The following is a 17075-nucleotide window of genomic DNA, read 5'->3' as shown; positions in this document are numbered from 1 at the left end:
CGGCACTTCTGCAACTCGTGAATGCGTACTCCGTACTCCGTGCATCTATGAATAGATAGAGGCTGCCATTGAATTGGTGTTCCCATCGTTTACTACTACATATAATTTTCTTTACCTCTGTTCTTGACACATCCTCTTTTAACTGGAGATTTTCTTTATCATTTTCGCTTTCGGACTAAATTTAGATCTTAAGCTTCCATCATGTCTACCCTTGCAAACTCCTTACCCGGCAAAGCTCAGAGCACTGCTATTATCATCCCCGGCAAACCCGATGCATTAACCATTAGTTATGAGAGGCTGCATGCCGATATACTTGCATTCCAATCAAAATTAGCCCGCTTAGGCATCACTCCTGCCTCCGCGGTCTCCATTGCTCTTCCGAATTCGTACGAATTCATTGTCTCGTTTCTTGCTACCTCATGGCAAAGAGCAATCGCTGCTCCTCTGAATCCGGCTTATAAGCAGGATGAATTTGAATTCTATATTGGTGACTTGAGCTCGGCCCTGGCGCTCGTGCCAGAGGGTTCCTATGGACAGGATGGCCCTGCGGTTCGCGCTGCAAGGAAGTATAACGCCGCTATTGCGGAATGTTACTGGAACGGCAAGCAGGTCGTGTTGGACATAAAGGAGCATGGAAAGCTAGCCGGACGGGAGAACCAGAATGTTGAAACTGCACAGCCAGATGACATTGCACTTGTTTTGCATACTAGTGGAACTACGGGTAGACCCAAAGCTGTGAGTAGAGTAGTCATCTAAGTCTGGATATACGCTAAAAATATATCTTTAGGTTCCTCTTACCCATAGAAACTTGACAAAGACGATGAGTAAGTTGAATGAAAGCGCATACCTCTGTGCAAGCAAATACTCACGATCTCTTCCCAGGAAATATCCAAGCAACCTATTCCTTGACTGAAAATGACCGAACCCTCCTTGTGATGCCTCTTTTCCACGTCCATGGACTTCTAGCGGCTTTTCTTGCACCTGTTCTCTCTGGTGGTTCGGCAGTAGTCCCGCTCAAGTTCTCGGCTTCAGAATTCTGGTCCGATTTCATCACTTACAAGGCGAACTGGTATACGGCCGTCCCGACCATTCACCAAATACTGCTCAAGAATCCTATCCCATCACCAGTTCCTAATATTCGCTTCATTCGCTCCTGCTCCTCACCTCTTTCGCCAAAAACTTTCCATGACCTGGAGAAGGCCCTTCAGGCACCCGTGCTGGAAGCTTATGCTATGACAGAAGCAGCCCACCAAATGACAAGCAACCCTCTTCCCCCAGGGAAACGTATTCCCGGCAGTGTGGGTATCCGCCAAGGTGTTGATGTCAGAATCCTCGATTCGGAAGGCAACGAAGTCTCACAAGGTACAGAGGGCGAAATCTGTATCCGCGGCGAAAACGTCACTAAGGGTTATCTCAACAACCCCACCGCCAACAAGTCGTCTTTCACAAAAGGCGGCTTCTTCCGAACTGGCGACCAGGGCAAAAAGGATAAGGATGGCTACGTCTACATCACAGGCCGGATCAAAGAACTTATCAATAAAGGCGGAGAGAAAATTAGCCCCATCGAGCTTGATAATGTGATTACACAGAATCCTCATGTAGCCGAGGCGGTCTCCTTCGCCATCCCAGATCAAATTTACGGAGAAGATATTGGCGTAGCAGTTGTCCTTAAAAAGAGAGGGAGCATCTCCGAGGGCGCATTGAAGGCTGAGCTAGCGCCAAAGGTCGCCAAGTTCAAGGTCCCAAAGAAGGTAGTCAATTCCAGAGCACCCTTTGATCTCCGTGTTTTCGGGAATTGGAAGCTAACTTGAGCGTCGTTCAACGAGTAGATCTGGATCCTTCTTGAAATCCCTAAAACTGCAACAGGTAAGCTCCCGAGCATTTATTGTCTTGGCTTATAGGAGTCCAGTGATAAGGAATGCAACATATTCACTAATATACCTTTTTAGGTAAAATCCAACGTCGAAAGGTCGCTGAAGCAATGCTCAAGAAGGAGTCTCCTGCACCGAAGCTTTAATATATTATTTAAATCGCCGTACACTGATAGAACAACATGCTATATACCATAATCAACCCGATCCCATGAGCAGGATAGATTGTATTTTGAACAGGCTATTCGAAAGGTTCGCATTCTCCGCAACATTTAACTACATTTTCGATATTTTTTGTCGACACACCCCGGGATCCTTCTTTCTTTGAACACCAATCTCTCATCTTGAGACTATTCCCTCTACCCCATAAGCAAAAACACAATCATTCGGATAACAGATATTTAAATTAAGAATTTTCGGATGTATGTGTGTATGTACATGTCTGATACATTAGATGAACTATATATGGGATGTTACAATGAGCAAGCCGACCTTCTCTTCTTTGGCATCGGCACTTCGAAGATCCTGGTGAAACGTATGAGACCTCCAGCGTGGCATGACGTCCAGTGCCTTGTGCTAGTCATAAGGCTAGAGAGTGTCTTTTTGACTCAGCTATTTAAGCCTTATTTTTCATAGGCATTGAATGCACATCGGAACTATATTCGCATGGGAATGGTTAGCTGGTCCTTTTTTTTTCCCTCTCTACCTTCAATGAGCAATCGAAGAAAGAGAGGCACGCCATGGATCAACAACAAAGAAATCATCAACGAACGTACCGGATACACCTTCACCTGAAGAAACACGAGCACACATATGTCAGCACTGCCATTTTCGGACCCAGGAACAGGAGAAAAGGTGAAGAATATACGTACATTGTCCAAATCCCATACTCCCGATGTGGCATAGACATCTTTTGCCAGGATGTCACGGATCTCCTCTTCAGAGTCCGCTTGGACAATCAGTGCGCTTCCCTTCATGGGGGGAGCCTCACCGTTCTTGGGATGGTGAGATAGGACCGCGCCTAGACGGAGTGTAAGTTGATTTACATACTCTCCCACGTGCGAATAAGACAATAGAAAAGTAGGACGCGGGCCGACATACCTCCCATTTTGAGGAACCCAGATTCGATGATCGGGCCTAAGTTGCTGATATGGGCGCTAGAGTACGAAATTAATAAAAGGTCCTCCATACGAATGGTTTGAAAAATAAATAAATAAATAAAAAAAAGGTGTCCAAAACACAACTTACTCTCTAAACCCCATCCTCTTCTCAAGAGTAGTGCTGGCCGCATCTGGCACGATGACAATCCAGTCCGGCTTCTTTGGTGCGCCGCTCGCCATTGTCCTGTACGCTGGTCTCCAGTTAACTGTCCTAGGGAGCTGAGATGGTAGCCTTGCCGAGTGTCGGAACACTGAATTTATTCTTGCTGCTGAGGCTGATGCCGAATGGCGGGTGAGAATTGAACGAGGGGATACGGAGAGGGGGGATGAGAGGAACATGGTGGGGCTGCGCGGCAAAACCGATGGCAGAAGGCTATCGACGGCGCTAGGGTGGTGGGTGATGCTGGTGGTTTATGACGATAGAGGAGTGGAATATCGTAGGAATAAGTATTCGAAAACACCCCATTGAATGCTGCCAGCCACATAACTAACTAGTCATCTCGGGTTGTGTTTCGGCGGGATGAAACCTCAACCTCCCCTTGTCGGAACCGCCATCGAGACTTGCGCCCTTCCGATGACAATCTCGGCATCCATCCACATCATCAGCAGAAGCTCCCAATATTTCGGACATACCGTCCGTCCAAAAAGAAGAAAAAAAAAAAAAGAAAAGAAAAGTGAGAAGGGTGCGTGCAACTTCAGCCTATCCTGGTAGATGGATTTTAACTACGTGTTGACAATACTACTGACAAATGGCAAGAAATAAATTTATGGGTATCATGCTCTCTGGAAACAAAATAGGAAAAGCATACTTGGGAAACAAGTTGATAACTAAACCCCTAACTCATGCCTCGCTTCCGTGCAGCTACAGAGCGGTAAAAGCAAGGCAACCCCTTCATATATCATTATTACTCTCCCACACAAGCATGCGTACATACACGGTATGCCCTTGGCCCATGGAACTTGCTATATGTGAGAAAACCACGCGGACCATACACAAACAACTTCCACAGGTTATGGAGGGCAGTCCTGGGAGGGGAAGAAACACCAGAAGCGTCGGAATTAAATCTGGTTTCCGGGAATCAAAGAAAAGTAAGAATACACATCGAAGCGGAGGGGGAAAAAAAGGCGCCTTGAACCCCAGTTAAAAGCGAAGAGCAAAACGCAACCTGGTGCAAGCTGGCGAAAGCGTATAAGTCAAGTGTCAAGAACTAAATGGCAAAGCTGCTGTCTCGAAGCAGGTAGACCAGCAGAACAGAAAATAACAGCGGTCGAGAAAGAAGCAAGAGAACGTTTTCCGGGACACAGACCAGTTTTGCCTGGTAGACCCAAGTATAAAAAACAACAAGCCCAACGAAAAAAATACCCTTGTACACGAAAGAAAACATACAACGAATAAAAAGCAATATAATCTATAAAGATACACCAAGAAAAAAGAATAGCCGTGAGAAAAGCACAAGCACAACCCCTTCATTCCCAGGCGCCATTAAAGTTTTAGATAAAAGGATATGATAGCAAGTAGCCTTGAGCCCACAAAGGGGAGACAATGAGGGCCCGAAGCGAAGCGCATCCAAGAAAAAAGGGCATAAATGAACGGCTCAATTATTCCGTGTGACGACATGCAAGAGAAATCCAGTGTGGGATCGATTGGGTAGAGACTAGGCGGTCATTAATAGTGTTTTCATTTCGTTTCTTTCCGGTTACCGTGCAAGTATGGATGGGTTTGCGAGGCGATATCGGGAGTTGCGCCCCATCATGCGAGTATAAAAGTTTTTTTGGGCGAATGAGTCCTTGCAACGGAGAGCCTGCACCGGCTGTAAGGTTATGATTTCGGTACGACGGTGAACATAGTTCCTTCTCGACCTGTCCATCCCGAAGGCGATATATTAATAGGCCTTCCGGCCGCCGAGATTACCGCCTTTCTCTTCGGTATCGATGTGCCATACGACGTAATTTGGAAGTCCGACAACTTGATAGCCTGCTCGCTTAGCCATCTTAGCGAAGCCTTCCGTTTCGGCCTGGTTTTCAAATGCGTAGCAGGGAAAATTGATGCCTGACATAGAAGTATTAGCCGCTGAGGGGTTATTAAGAGAGGACCGACGCCTACCTGCTCTGTGAACATCCGCCTTGACGATAATGTTAACGCCACCAATTCCATCCAACTCGACCTCTTCATCTTTGTTCTTCCTCCAATCACCCATAGATACGAGGTAGGTTCGTCCAGTATCGAATTCTTTATATCCTTCAACGAGAATGGTGTCCTTATCAAGGGTAGACGCGAGTTTTCGCCCCTTATCAGATTCGATCCATGAGTTGTAGTCAACTAACCAAGTGTCAGTAAATTTGAACGAGACAGATAATGTCAAATATAGGAGATAGCACACATTTTCCTTCAATGTCCCGACCATTTTCATCGTATCTGTGGAACCAGATGTCTGCACATTTGTGTTAGCGCGGACGGGTCTCTCCGTGTATCTGATAAAAGTGAACGTACTGGGAACGAGGATATCCTTGTCATGAGCGACAAAATCCTCAATAATCTTCTTTGGGCTATCCACGATATCCACATCGCGCCAGTACACCCAGGAATGCTCTGGCTTAAGCGTAGCAGAGAGAAGGAAATTCCTGGCCTTTCCCATAGCCTTTCGGCGCGGAGCCTGTGCCTCGTAACCGTGCTTTTCCTGGACGTTCATGTCTAACGTGACTCCAAAATCCTTCTGAACGATCGTGGCACTTCGGAACGGAATCTTGCCAGGCATCCCCTGGACGCGATCTAACTCCGCCGCCAAAACCGCAAGGGTATCATCTTTTGAATCGCCAACAAGGAAGGCCAGGTCAATAAGGTCGTGGGGATAGGTCAATTCAGAGACGAGATCGAAGTATTTTCCGAGATACTGCGAGGCGTCTCGCAGAGGGGTGAGGATAAGGACACGTTCCTTATTCTGGACTGCCTTTGGAGTTGAGTGGACAGCGTTTAAGTCAACGGTTTGAACGGTAGTTGAATTAATTTCGTATGGCTCGTGGTGGTTGAAGAGAACTGGCGTTTGAAGGTGTGCGTGCCAGTCCACCATCTCGTTGGCAGTCATTTTATGCGGCGGCTTGGACGGTCCGAAACAGTAGAAGCTAGAGATTCAAAGACAGGTCAGTATAAAATTGAGAAAACGCGATCACGTATAAACATCTACTTGGAATCGACTTCCAGTCTCCCAATTCCTCCGGATGGGAGACGGGGTTTTCTTGATAAAAGGTCAATCCTCATACCTCTGCATCTCGGATGCTGAATGGCTGATACCTCTCCACAGTAACACGATCAATCCCATGATCGCAGCCGTGAGTATGAATCGAGGTCTCGACAGAGCGCCCAACACGGCCCTCCATGGGGCTAACTTGGCTTGTGTGGACTTCCACGTAATCCCGCCCTTTGGAAGCAACATCGTAACGACGTAATCGGCGAAGTGGGTTTCACAATTGGCTCCGAATTATCCAGGTAGAGTGCCAAATCGATCCCGATATCTCTTCTTATCCCTCTTTCACCCTTCTTTGTTTTGTTTATTTAATTCTCTCGCGGATGAAGACTCTGAAGGCACCAAGGGAACCCCGTCGGACCGCCCGTTAAAGTCGAAAAAGAACGCTGGTCCTTCCGCATAAACTTGAAAAGCAAATGTCTTTCGCCCAAGTCGACCAAGCGTAGGAAACAAGTATACAAGTTAGATGCTTGCAGACACCGCTCGAGTCCGACTTTGCCTTAAAAAAAAAAAAAGGGAAAAAAGAAGGGTAAAAACAGGTTTTTGGTTGAGATTATTATTGGAAAAGCTGCAAGAGTCACCTTGTCGACATCAGTCGACGACGACTGATTGATGTAGAAGGGCTAGGAAACGAGTGACAACGGATGAGAATGGATCTGTGAGCCAATCTGCTTCTCCTTTACCACGGATCGAGAGGACTGTCTTTTTTCCTTGGGGGGTGATGTCTGGAAATTTTGGATGACCAGCTTAATTCAACAGGCTGGAACCTGTGTTCAGGAGATCCCAAGTCACGTGAAGACTGCCAAGCGCTTTGTCTGGGCGCTGCGCTGCACCTTGATATGCGCAACTCACCTGTCTCCATTTGCTGTCAGGCTTTTGGGATGGATGTTCAATTTTCCTTTTTGTTTGCACTATTAACTTGCAGCAGGCTATCCCTTGCTCTGTATAAATATACCCGCTCCTGGGAAATTAAACATGACTGCGGGTGTCGCTGTTGCAGTCTGTTGGAGTACAGCATGCCAAACCACTCTATATAAACAACTCTGGGCATCTTCTATACATCCATTAAAAGCTCTCAAGCTACATTACGTTATGTGTTTTTAAATTCTCAATACTCCATAGCCTTCACCATACGCTCAGAGGTCACCGAAAAAGGAAAAATATGATAGGGAGCAAATATTCTTGACATTTTGGAGCTTGTGGCCACTAGCTTTGCTGTTTAAAGACCTGATTGAGGCTGACACGTGCCCTATTACTCTTCAGACAAAGCAGTCGATGACAATGTGGAAGCCCAGCAAGGAACATTGCATCAAAGGAAAGGTAATGACCAATTATTATCGTCAATGAATACTGAATACACACGGTGAATATGCGAACCTTTTACGAAATGAAACAACTCGGGATTTTACAACTGGGAAAAAAGAAGCGAGTAAGGTTCCTAAAGGAAAGCGCAGCGGACAACGGTACCAATGAGAGCCAGGATAGTCATTCCGCTTGGGGGGACGTAGCCAGGGAAAGCAGCGCCAGAGGATTCGCTTGAGCCAGAGCCAGTGTTGCTGGGATTCCGGGACTGAGGGTCCTTTACGCCACCACGGCAAGTGAACTTTCCGCGAACGTTGGCCTTCATCTTCTCCCATGGCTCACAGTCAAGGTCACCAGAGCTTTGCATGTTGAACTGGCCACGGACTTCATCCAACTTTGGAAGGTCGACCCTAAAACATAAGAGTTTAGCACCGTACGAACCTGATCAAAAAGAGAAGAGGATAACCTACTCAGAGAAGTTACCAGCGAAATCCAAAGCGCCGTTGATGGTCTCCAACTTGGGGACATTGGTGATAGACTTAAGGGCGGTGTTGTTAGCAATCTGGAAGGCTCCCCTGACGGTTTCCAAGGCTGGCAATGAAATGTTGGACAGCTTCGAGTTGTCGACAAGGACGAGATCACCAGTAGAAGTCAAGTTGGGAGCAGAAAAGTCTTCGAAAAAGTTTGAGTAGAACCCGAGCAGACCAGTAGTCTTCTTGAGAGATGGGAGAGACACCTCGCTCGCGTTACGGAAGGTCATGTTCAAGGCATTTTGGAGGTTGGGGAACATGATCTTAAGATTGACGGAGTTGGCAGAGAAGCTGACGAAACCAGTAGCATTGGTTATCTTGTTGACGTTGACCTCGGTCATATGAGGGTTGTTGCTAATTTCCATGTCGCCGACGGTCTCCAAGTCGATGCCATTGAGATTTCGCAAATCGGTGTTTGTAACGCGAAGTTTGCTTGCCTTAGTGACTACTTTACTGAAAGTAAGCTGTTGAAGTGCAGGAAGGGCCTCGAAGTTGATGTTGTCGACCTCCGTGAGGGCGTCGAATCTGAGGTCAGACAGACGAGTGAGGCCGCTGAGCATGAAAGTGTCTTCGATTTTCGACAAACTTGAAGCACTCAGTTCCCTCAAGTCCTCAGCTTCTTTGCAGATGAGACTGCCGGTGATACGTTGGACACCATTAATGGAGATTGATCCGGCGACTTTGGAGGAAATTTCGAGGTCGCCCTCGATGGTCCTGCAAGAAGCCAGGCCATCGGCGTCGCCTTGGTTGCGAATGGTTCTGCCGTCGCAGTCACCAGCGGCAGCAGTTGCTAGGCCGGCGACAGCCAAGACCGGGAGGAGGAACTTGATGAAAGCCATTGTGGCTAGGACAATTGACCAGACTATGACAGAGGTAGCGGATTAGTTCCGATCAAACGAGGTATGGGTAGGTGACGCGTAGATGGTAAGTAGAAAGGAACAGAGAGTGGTCAATGTTCGATATCAGGGTTGTTGTGGATGATGTTATTGTTGTTGTGGTAGTGGTGGTTGTGGTGGTGGATGTTGACGTGAGAGGTGTATGTGAGTTGTTTGGACGAGCGGTTGAAAGGTTTTGTGTCACCCGCTCACCAACAAGAAACAGACCCACGGTTGAAACTGAGACCAGGGAGATCAAGTGGCGGAAAGGGAAAGGATTGACAGAAGGCGTACTCTGTAGCCAGTGGGTGTATACTCACTTGCGCGGGTGGCGGTTCTATTGTATTATTAAAAAGTCGATACCTGCTGGCAAGAGAGCTTGGTGAGTTGGCCGGGGGTTCAGAGAAACACAAAGGAGGGATGTCACGGCGACGGAGACGATGATGAGGATGGGCGAGACTAACTCGATCTGAAAGGGCGCGGAGAAGCGTGCGAGAGAGGAGGTTGCCTGCGAAGTGAGGGAAGCAACGAGTGACGTGGAGGCCACAGCCCAGATTAAGAAGGTGTAATGGTGGTTAAAACAAGCGAAAGAAGAGAAGCCACGCAGAGGGGAAAAGAACGGACGAGCGAGCGAGCCAGCTTCCTCTTCTTTCGAGTGGTCGAACTCAACGGAAGACTTAGAAGGAGATAGAAGAAAACAGAGAGGGGGGGGGAGAGAGAGAGAGAAAGAGAAAAAGAGAGAAACAGAGAAAGAGAGAAAGAGAGAGAGGGAGCGAGAGATGAAAGGTTTCAAGGGGAAGAAAAAAAAAAAGAGCGTGTATGGATGTATGGCCGTATTATTGCAGGAAAGCGGAGAATAGGAGGGAGGGATAATTTACAGGCACAAAGGCGCACTAGGGTTAGCTTGGCGTTACAGGGGGTTCTCTCCGGCCCCAATCGTGCCGGCTGGCGCTGGTGGAAAAATCTTGGACTGGTCCAAGGAAATGTCGTTTGCTGTACGGAGTAATGAAGTCGTAAGGGTCGGGACAGGACTGGGCGCCCCCAGATTCCGGTTTTCTAAGTGGTGCGGCCTGTCTCATACGTCCACGTTACTCGATAAATACCATTGACTTTTGGAGGGTCAGGAACCGGTTCCACCAATTTTTCCTCCAGTGCTGCACTCGCATTGGCCAAGTGGCTTGTTGGGGATGCCCGACCTGCGCCATGCAATTGGCTACTTCAATACACACTAACGCTTCGTTCCTCAGTTCGGAGAGGAGAAAGCGTACCAGCATATACATACATTCTCCGTCTGGTGGTATGTAATTCTGGGTATCGTATTGAATGGCATATTTCGGCGGCAACCCCCAGATTCACATGTGGCTTGCGAACTCGAAAGGGACGCTTTGTCGTCATCAATCGTTGCACAGCTAGCCATCGAACAGCCAGTCGCCTTGGGGCGATCATCCTTTTCCGCCATGCGGTGATCCTATGTTCTGGGTCTCTCCCGACCCGGACGCCCAGTTCGTGAGCCCTGAGTTGTCGAAAGGGGCCCGGAGTTGCCCACTGCTTTCAGATTTTGTTTCACAGTTCCAACATCAAACAACCAGTATCTCCCTCCGACATATCATCGCTGAATTCTGAAATCATCATCCCTGTCATGATTGTGCAGCGCCGAATTCCCAGATCGACAGTTATTATTTCTTTTCCATTTTTGTTTTTTTCCTTTTTACTCGCGCGGCCAGACTACGGAGTACATATAGGAAGTGCACTCCATGTACCTCCTTTCGCATGGACCTTTGTCAACATTCCCACGTCCACATCTCCACCTTGATGGGCAACCCTGAACCAAGCAATCCAGCCTGTGGCTTATCTTCGCACTAACGATTCCGTCCTTGCTTTTAACCTTGCAATATGTATGCACGTCGTACAGAGTCAATACTCTGTACATACAAAATACATACAGTGTCCTGTCTGGCGTGTATCGCAACTTGAAAGGGTGTGTTGTCGAGTCGATTCTTCTTGCCACCATGCAGCAGTCCATGCTGTTGAATCAGCCACCCCGTTTAAAGAAGTTAAACCCGGACCGTTGTGCTCAGAGATTGAAGGGATCAGACTTTTCAAAATTAACGCGCGTGTGGATAAGCTGTACTCCGTGCGGAGTCCTCCGTATGAGGTCGTTTGACCATACATACAAGGAATAATGCATACCTTCTACCATGAAGGAACTGTCTCGATCAAACAGAACCATAAATAGCATGGGCCGCATTGAGGATGACACCGACTCTTTATCGAAACCAGATACGGAGTCCTCCGTGGACGAGCTGGATTATCTAGCGGTTATTATCGAGCTTGCCCCCTGCCTGTCTCCAGGATCTTGCATGCGCGCTGTCACGTGATCTGGCTTGTTGATGTCCTCGTTGTAACCGGTCCTTCGCCTTTTTCAGCGCTCTCTCTCGCTCGTGCTGTGGCTTCTGAGATAATATCGGCCTTTTCTATGAAAAGCCGAAACCTACGAAATTTACGTGGCGCTTCGTTTTATTCCCTCGGCTCATTTCTTTGACCACTATAGTGGAGTATGGCCCATGATTCCATGGTCTTGGAGGAAGGCAAAGATCGTGAACCTGCTCCTTCGAGTGCATTGAAGTCGGGCCCCGCGGAAGTAGTGGTCAACGCCTCGGGCCATAAGCAGGAACTAGAGCGTAACTTTAGTTTGCTCAGTATCTGTGGCGTAGGTATCACCACCGGGAATACATGGATAGCCATGGGCGGTAGCATTGTACGTTGTGCTCTGAACAAGCTGGTCGTGACATGTACCGGGTTATGAAAAGCCATATATATATATATATCTATGGTATTGACTGTTCTTAATGGTAGTCCGTGGCTATCTTCAATGGTGGCCCACCCGGGATTATATATGAATTGTGATTGCGAACGTTCCAATATCCTGCTTCACAACTTGCTCTGCTGTGCGATCATCTTTCTGACGGTGCCATAGTATCGTCGTTGCGATCTGTTACTGGTTTGTCGCAGCCTCGGTTGCGGAATTAGCTTCTGCGATCCCATCCGCCGCGGGAGGTAAGTTGGGGGTTTATCTCGCATAAGAAGTCCATCCCACGGTAAGAAACCTATCGACTAACGTGCCATCTTAGTATATCATTGGGCAAGTGTGACGGCTGGCAAAAGGTATGGCCGCCCAGTCGGGTTCTTCGCCGGATATTGGAACTGCCTCGCCTGGATGTTCGGCGCGGCATCGATCTCCTCCATTCTTGGAAATCAGCTCCTTGCAATGTATACGCTCTTTCACCCCGAGCGGGAAGCGCAGCCATGGAACGTGTTCGTAGTCTACATCGTCTGCACGATATTTTGCTGCGCTACTGTCCTCTTTGGAAACCGTTTTCTCCCATACACCGGCCACCTGGGCTCAATTCTGATTATCGGAGGAGTTATTGTGAGCATTCTGGTCTGCGCCACCATGCCCCGCGTCAATGGCTTGGGTTATGCATCGGATAGCTTTGTCTGGAAAGACTGGCAAAATCAAACCGGGTATGAGAGCAATGCCTTCGTTTTCCTGGCAGGTATGTTGAATGGTGCATACACGGTTGGGGCTCTTGACGTCACCTCTCATATGGCAGAAGAAATTCCAAGGTATGTTTTATTCCTTTGCCGGTTTCGTTTCGCCCAGCTTGGACTCATCAATTCTTCCGCTTCCAGACCAAGTCGAAACATTCCCAAGGCAATCCTGGCACAAATGGTAATCGGTTTCGTGACTGCTATTCCATATATGGTTGCTCTCTTGTACGCAATCAACGACCTCGACGCCGTGTTAACTACGAACACCCCGTTTCCCCTAGCCGAAATCTACTATCAGGCGACGGGATCAAGGGGCGGTGCTCTCGGTCTTCTCATTGTCATGTTCTTCCCGACCTTCTTGACATGCATTGGCTGTTACCTCACAGCGGGTCGTACTCTCTGGACCCTTGCGCGTGACAACGCCACTCCATTCAGTCCTTGGATGTCACGCATCAATCCCACATTCCGCAATCCCTTCAATGCCACACTGGCCTGCGGTGCGGTAGTAGTCGCCCTCGGCTGCATATACGTCGGGTCAAAGACTGCATTTAACGCATTTGTAGGCTCCTTCGCCGTCCTCTCCTCACTCTCTTATGTTACAGCGATCTTGCCACATCTCCTTAGTGGCCGAAGAAGCATCAATCCAGGCCACTTCTACATGAAAGGCCCGCTTGGCTTCCTCGTCAATGGAATCTCGTGCTCATACGTTATTGCTTTTGTCGTCATTTTCTGCTTTCCGTACGCGCTACCCACGGATGCAGAGACGATGAATTACACGTCTCTTATAACGGGAGGCTTGTCTATTTTCGTGGCCATATGGTGGTTTGTGACAAGGAGCTCGTACAAAGGTCCGAACGCAATCCCGCTGGGCGAAATTTTACTAGCGCCTGAGGTACATTCAGTGTGAACCGTCAATACTCCGTATATAGGAACCATATAAAGTGCGAAAGATCCAATATTTGGATATTAGAGGGATCAGAAGCTTTCAGGACGCAAAATATCTCTCCACTGCTGGCCTTATATGACTTGGAGGGTTCGTAGATTTCGATCGTTGATTATAGTTGGACGGAATCGACTTTGAAAAGGGAGAGGAAAAGGGGGAGCCGACAAAAGCCATTAAAACCACATCTCCACCACCAACGAAGGAAGGGTCCCAGCCATGGTTTAAACACAGTCATGCTGCTCGGGACAATACAACATCAAGATACAATCTTGATAGGTAATTAATATTGATCTCTCATGGGCATGTTTGCCTTCAACACAAAATGCATTTCTCCATGGTCTATGTTTCTTGGACCGCATTCCAAGTGGACAGACCAAGGATTGTGAATGGACCACCAGTATATTATTTCAAAGCACATGGCTCATGATCGATCTGCTTGACATTTCACAAGCCCAAATGGATGCGATGTGGACAAATCTGCTATTATATGTACCATCAGGGCCTAGTACACAGTAGGGCCACGGCTTTTGGTGTTGGTTACTTTGGCAACAAGGCTAGGTAACTTAGTTCATTGGTTAACTAATTAAACGCGCGACACGCCGATAACACCAGTTCCTCTGGTCTGGAGTCTGAATTCAAGTGTTGCCTTGTGTGACCAGGTGGCTCGAAACCCATTTGCACAAGGTGATTGACAGGTGTTACCTTTTTTTCTTTAAAAAAAAGAAAAAAGAAACTGAGCTTGACGTTCCAACTTGTCGCATGAGACTTAGCCTCCTCACAAAGAGGTTGAACCTTTTATATCCGGCCACACCGATGGCCGCTCGACGCTCTGCCCGTATCAGCGCTGCGACGCAAAAAGCAGCCACAAAAACGACAGAGCAGACGTCAGAAGTAAAAAATATCGTTAGTAAACGAGCCCAGAAGAGTCGGGTTGACAAACCCGCAGCGAAGAAGACATCGATCCAATCGAGCTCGAGCGCTGGAAAAAGGGCAGCTAAAGGGACGACTTCACGAGGGCCCCAATCCGCTGCTCCTGGACCGTCGGCTCCAAGGAAAAGAAAACGGGAAGCCAGCCACGATGGGGAGAGACCCGCTGCCCCATCCACACCTCCCCCTTTCATTCCAACCCTCAGGCCCAAACCGGCGTCTTCAGCACACCCGGACCTAAATCGCCCGGTTGATCCGCACCGCACAACGGCAACACTCGTTACTCCCCACGGAACACATCTAACAGCCTATCCACGAACCATCGAGGAGGCTTCTCCCTCGAAAACCGGTATTCCCCGTCCCACCGCAACAACGGGAAATATCCTCGAGCAGGGCCTGGCCCACCTGTTGAAAGTCGACCCGAAATTGCGCTCGGTGATTGAAAAATACCCATCCCCACCGTTTTCACCCTCTGATTTGGCCGAGGAGATTGACCCGTTCCAGGCCCTAGCCAGCGGCATCATTGGACAACAGGTTTCAGGTGCCGCGGCGAAGTCGATCAAGAAGAAGTTCGTGGCTCTGTTCCACAAGGGCCTAGCAGTAGCTGGTACTACGGGGGCTCTTGCCGATGCCACAGAAGTTAAGAGCGAAAATGCCAAACAGGCAAATGACTATGACTACGGGACAAACACGGAAAAGAGTATCAATGAAAATGATTGCAAAAATGAGGATGGTGCCGTGCGCTTTCCAACCCCGGAAGAGGTTATGAAGTGCGATCTTGCGACTCTTCGCACAGCCGGTCTATCCCAGCGAAAAGCGGAATACATCCAAGGCCTAGCGGAGAAGTTCGTCAACGGGGAGTTGAGCGCGCGCATGTTGCTAACTGCGAGCGATGAGGACGTTCTTGAGAAGCTTATCGCGGTGCGTGGACTGGGGAAGTGGTCGGTAGAGATGTTTTCCGTTTTTGGTCTCAAGAGGATGGATGTGTTTTCTACGGGAGATCTGGGGGTGCAGTAAGTCATATTTCCTCCCATCCTTTCTCCCCTTGATTTATAGCCGTTTACGAATTTCTCCAGGCGAGGCATGGCAGCGTTTGTCGGACGCGACATTGCGAAACTTAAAGCTAAAGGAGGCGGCAAGTTCAAGTACATGGCGGAAAAGGAGATGCTAGAGATTGCGGCGCCCTTTGCGCCGTATAGAAGCTTATTTATGTGGTATATGTGGCGGTGGGAGAATGTTGATTTGGCAGTTATGCAAAATTAGAGGCAATCACTGTTTATAGAGAGCCCATTGACGGCATGCTTGGACTACTTTAAGCTCCCTAACCTCGATTGTATTTAGCTTTGACTACTCTATCACTGGGAGCGAGCCACTAGTTATAGCATATATTTGATCGCTTGTCTCCATCGCCTTGAAATATGTCTCTTTGAGCAATTTCGGTCCAAGCTTACTTGGCTTCCAAGGTCTTTCTTTCTGAAGGGGTTGCTAGAGGCAGGCTCGCGGTGAAGTAATATGGTATCATTTTGGATTTGACATCTGAAGATGGGTAAAACATGGATTGCAGGCAACCCAGCAAAGACCAAAGTGCCACAAAGTTGGTTGAGGGAAGGGTAGCAGCGTTATATTGGGATTAATTGCCGCAAATAAATGGAATGCACAATAATTGGAAATATCAGTAGAGAACGCTCTCCCGGACAATGAAACAGAAAGTTGGGGCACCGAGCAAAGCTTAATATCCTGATGTTGACAGCATCTCGTGGTGTAGTTTGAGTTAGCCAGCACTATACTCCGTAGCGTCCGATAAATCTTGTTAAATGTACTCTGTACGTTGTGTCGGCATATTTAAACATTGTGATACCCGAATCAGGTAACAGCCAGGGAAAGATTGAAGGAGACACCTATAATGATACGAAGTATGAGATGGATATCTATGGTCTCCCCGAAAGTATGGGTATATACGGAGTACTCCGTACGCGTACTTCCATCCATGGGATCCATGTTCTCCTCCTTTGTTGCTTTCATCCTCATTATGTGCATATAACGGAATGCTTTGACCTGGTTCCTCCTAATCAAGCAATGTTCCCGAAGAAAAGCGTTGTTAAGCATTCGAGCAGGCATATAAGAATGTTTCGGGGTTTAGTCACTGTTTCACACCATAGCTGGTAGGAATGCAACCAGGCATAAACAGTGTCGAGTGAAAAAGTGAAACACAGGCTACCGTACTTATTGCCCAGGGCCAAATACCGGAGGGAAATGACAGCTCTGAATCAGTCATCGCCAAAGGGAGGAGTTGTTTGATACCCGCCAGCGGGTTAATTGCACATTTAGCAAAACAGGTAAAGAAGAGTGAAAATCTTAAATGTGTCCGTTCAGACCCCTACTGCAGTCGAAGGGCCCCGCCAGATGAGCAGCAATCTGGTGCTTCAACACCCCTAATGAGCTCATGGCAACAAGCAACTTTGTCATGCATAGATACCCTTAACATCTTGCCAGCCAAGGCACTTGATCCTGTAGTTAAAAAGGTGCGTTGAAGGAGTTAGTATGGAGTAGACCATTGATAAAACAAACGCTAGGGTTTAGCAAATGGAAACATCCAGAAGTGTACTCCGTACCTGGACTCCTGAACCCCCCGTGTCCCTATTTCAGGACTTGCTTTTCATTGCAGGTGTTCCC

At 48.0% G+C, this 17075-nt stretch overlaps 6 protein-coding genes across 6 annotated transcripts; 3 read left to right on the top strand and 3 right to left on the bottom strand.

The window, feature by feature from the left end:
- Positions 1 to 62: 62 nt before the first annotated feature.
- Positions 63 to 2341, top strand: CIMG_04118 (coenzyme A synthetase). The gene is made up of 5 exons (XM_001244676.2): positions 63 to 735; positions 788 to 824; positions 883 to 1751; positions 1830 to 1866; positions 1950 to 2341. The coding sequence occupies exons 1-5, from the start codon at positions 202 to 204 to the stop codon at positions 2015 to 2017; spliced, it is 1545 nt and encodes a 514-aa protein (XP_001244677.1). The 5' UTR covers positions 63 to 201; the 3' UTR covers positions 2018 to 2341.
- CIMG_04117 (uncharacterized protein) lies at positions 2257 to 3526 on the bottom strand. Its single transcript, XM_001244675.2, has 5 exons — positions 3120 to 3526; positions 2973 to 3028; positions 2744 to 2892; positions 2648 to 2662; positions 2257 to 2527 (listed from the first exon to the last, which is right to left on the bottom strand). The coding sequence occupies exons 1-5, from the start codon at positions 3368 to 3370 to the stop codon at positions 2495 to 2497; spliced, it is 504 nt and encodes a 167-aa protein (XP_001244676.2). The 5' UTR covers positions 3371 to 3526; the 3' UTR covers positions 2257 to 2494.
- Positions 3527 to 3837: 311 nt separating this feature from the next.
- Positions 3838 to 6987, bottom strand: CIMG_04116 (mannan polymerase II complex ANP1 subunit). The gene is made up of 5 exons (XM_001244674.2): positions 6290 to 6987; positions 5523 to 6151; positions 5413 to 5463; positions 5136 to 5351; positions 3838 to 5081 (listed from the first exon to the last, which is right to left on the bottom strand). Exons 1-5 carry the CDS (start codon positions 6460 to 6462, stop codon positions 4915 to 4917), a joined length of 1236 nt encoding a protein of 411 aa, XP_001244675.2. The 5' UTR covers positions 6463 to 6987; the 3' UTR covers positions 3838 to 4914.
- Positions 6988 to 7416: 429 nt separating this feature from the next.
- Positions 7417 to 9780, bottom strand: CIMG_04115 (GPI-anchored cell wall organization protein Ecm33). The gene is made up of 4 exons (XM_001244673.2): positions 9445 to 9780; positions 9301 to 9358; positions 8046 to 8967; positions 7417 to 7985 (listed from the first exon to the last, which is right to left on the bottom strand). Exons 3-4 carry the CDS (start codon positions 8942 to 8944, stop codon positions 7712 to 7714), a joined length of 1173 nt encoding a protein of 390 aa, XP_001244674.1. The 5' UTR covers positions 8945 to 8967; positions 9301 to 9358; positions 9445 to 9780; the 3' UTR covers positions 7417 to 7711.
- Positions 9781 to 11537: 1757 nt separating this feature from the next.
- On the top strand, positions 11538 to 13481 carry CIMG_04113 (choline transporter; the record flags this gene model as incomplete). Its single annotated transcript, XM_001244671.2, has 5 exons — positions 11538 to 11738; positions 11837 to 11883; positions 11958 to 12037; positions 12112 to 12607; positions 12674 to 13481. The coding sequence occupies 5 exons, from the start codon at positions 11538 to 11540 to the stop codon at positions 13437 to 13439; spliced, it is 1590 nt and encodes a 529-aa protein (XP_001244672.1). The 3' UTR covers positions 13440 to 13481.
- Positions 13482 to 14128: 647 nt separating this feature from the next.
- Positions 14129 to 15668, top strand: CIMG_04112 (DNA-3-methyladenine glycosylase). Its single transcript, XM_001244670.2, has 2 exons — positions 14129 to 15415; positions 15479 to 15668. The coding sequence occupies exons 1-2, from the start codon at positions 14235 to 14237 to the stop codon at positions 15663 to 15665; spliced, it is 1368 nt and encodes a 455-aa protein (XP_001244671.2). The 5' UTR covers positions 14129 to 14234; the 3' UTR covers positions 15666 to 15668.
- The last annotated feature ends 1407 nt before the right edge of the window (positions 15669 to 17075 follow it).

This window comes from Coccidioides immitis (genome assembly GCF_000149335.2).
Source record: "Coccidioides immitis RS genomic scaffold supercont3.6, whole genome shotgun sequence".
Lineage (NCBI taxonomy): Eukaryota > Fungi > Ascomycota > Eurotiomycetes > Onygenales > Onygenaceae > Coccidioides > Coccidioides immitis.
Note: the sequence above shows the minus strand (reverse complement) of the source record. Positions and strands in the feature narration are given on the sequence as shown.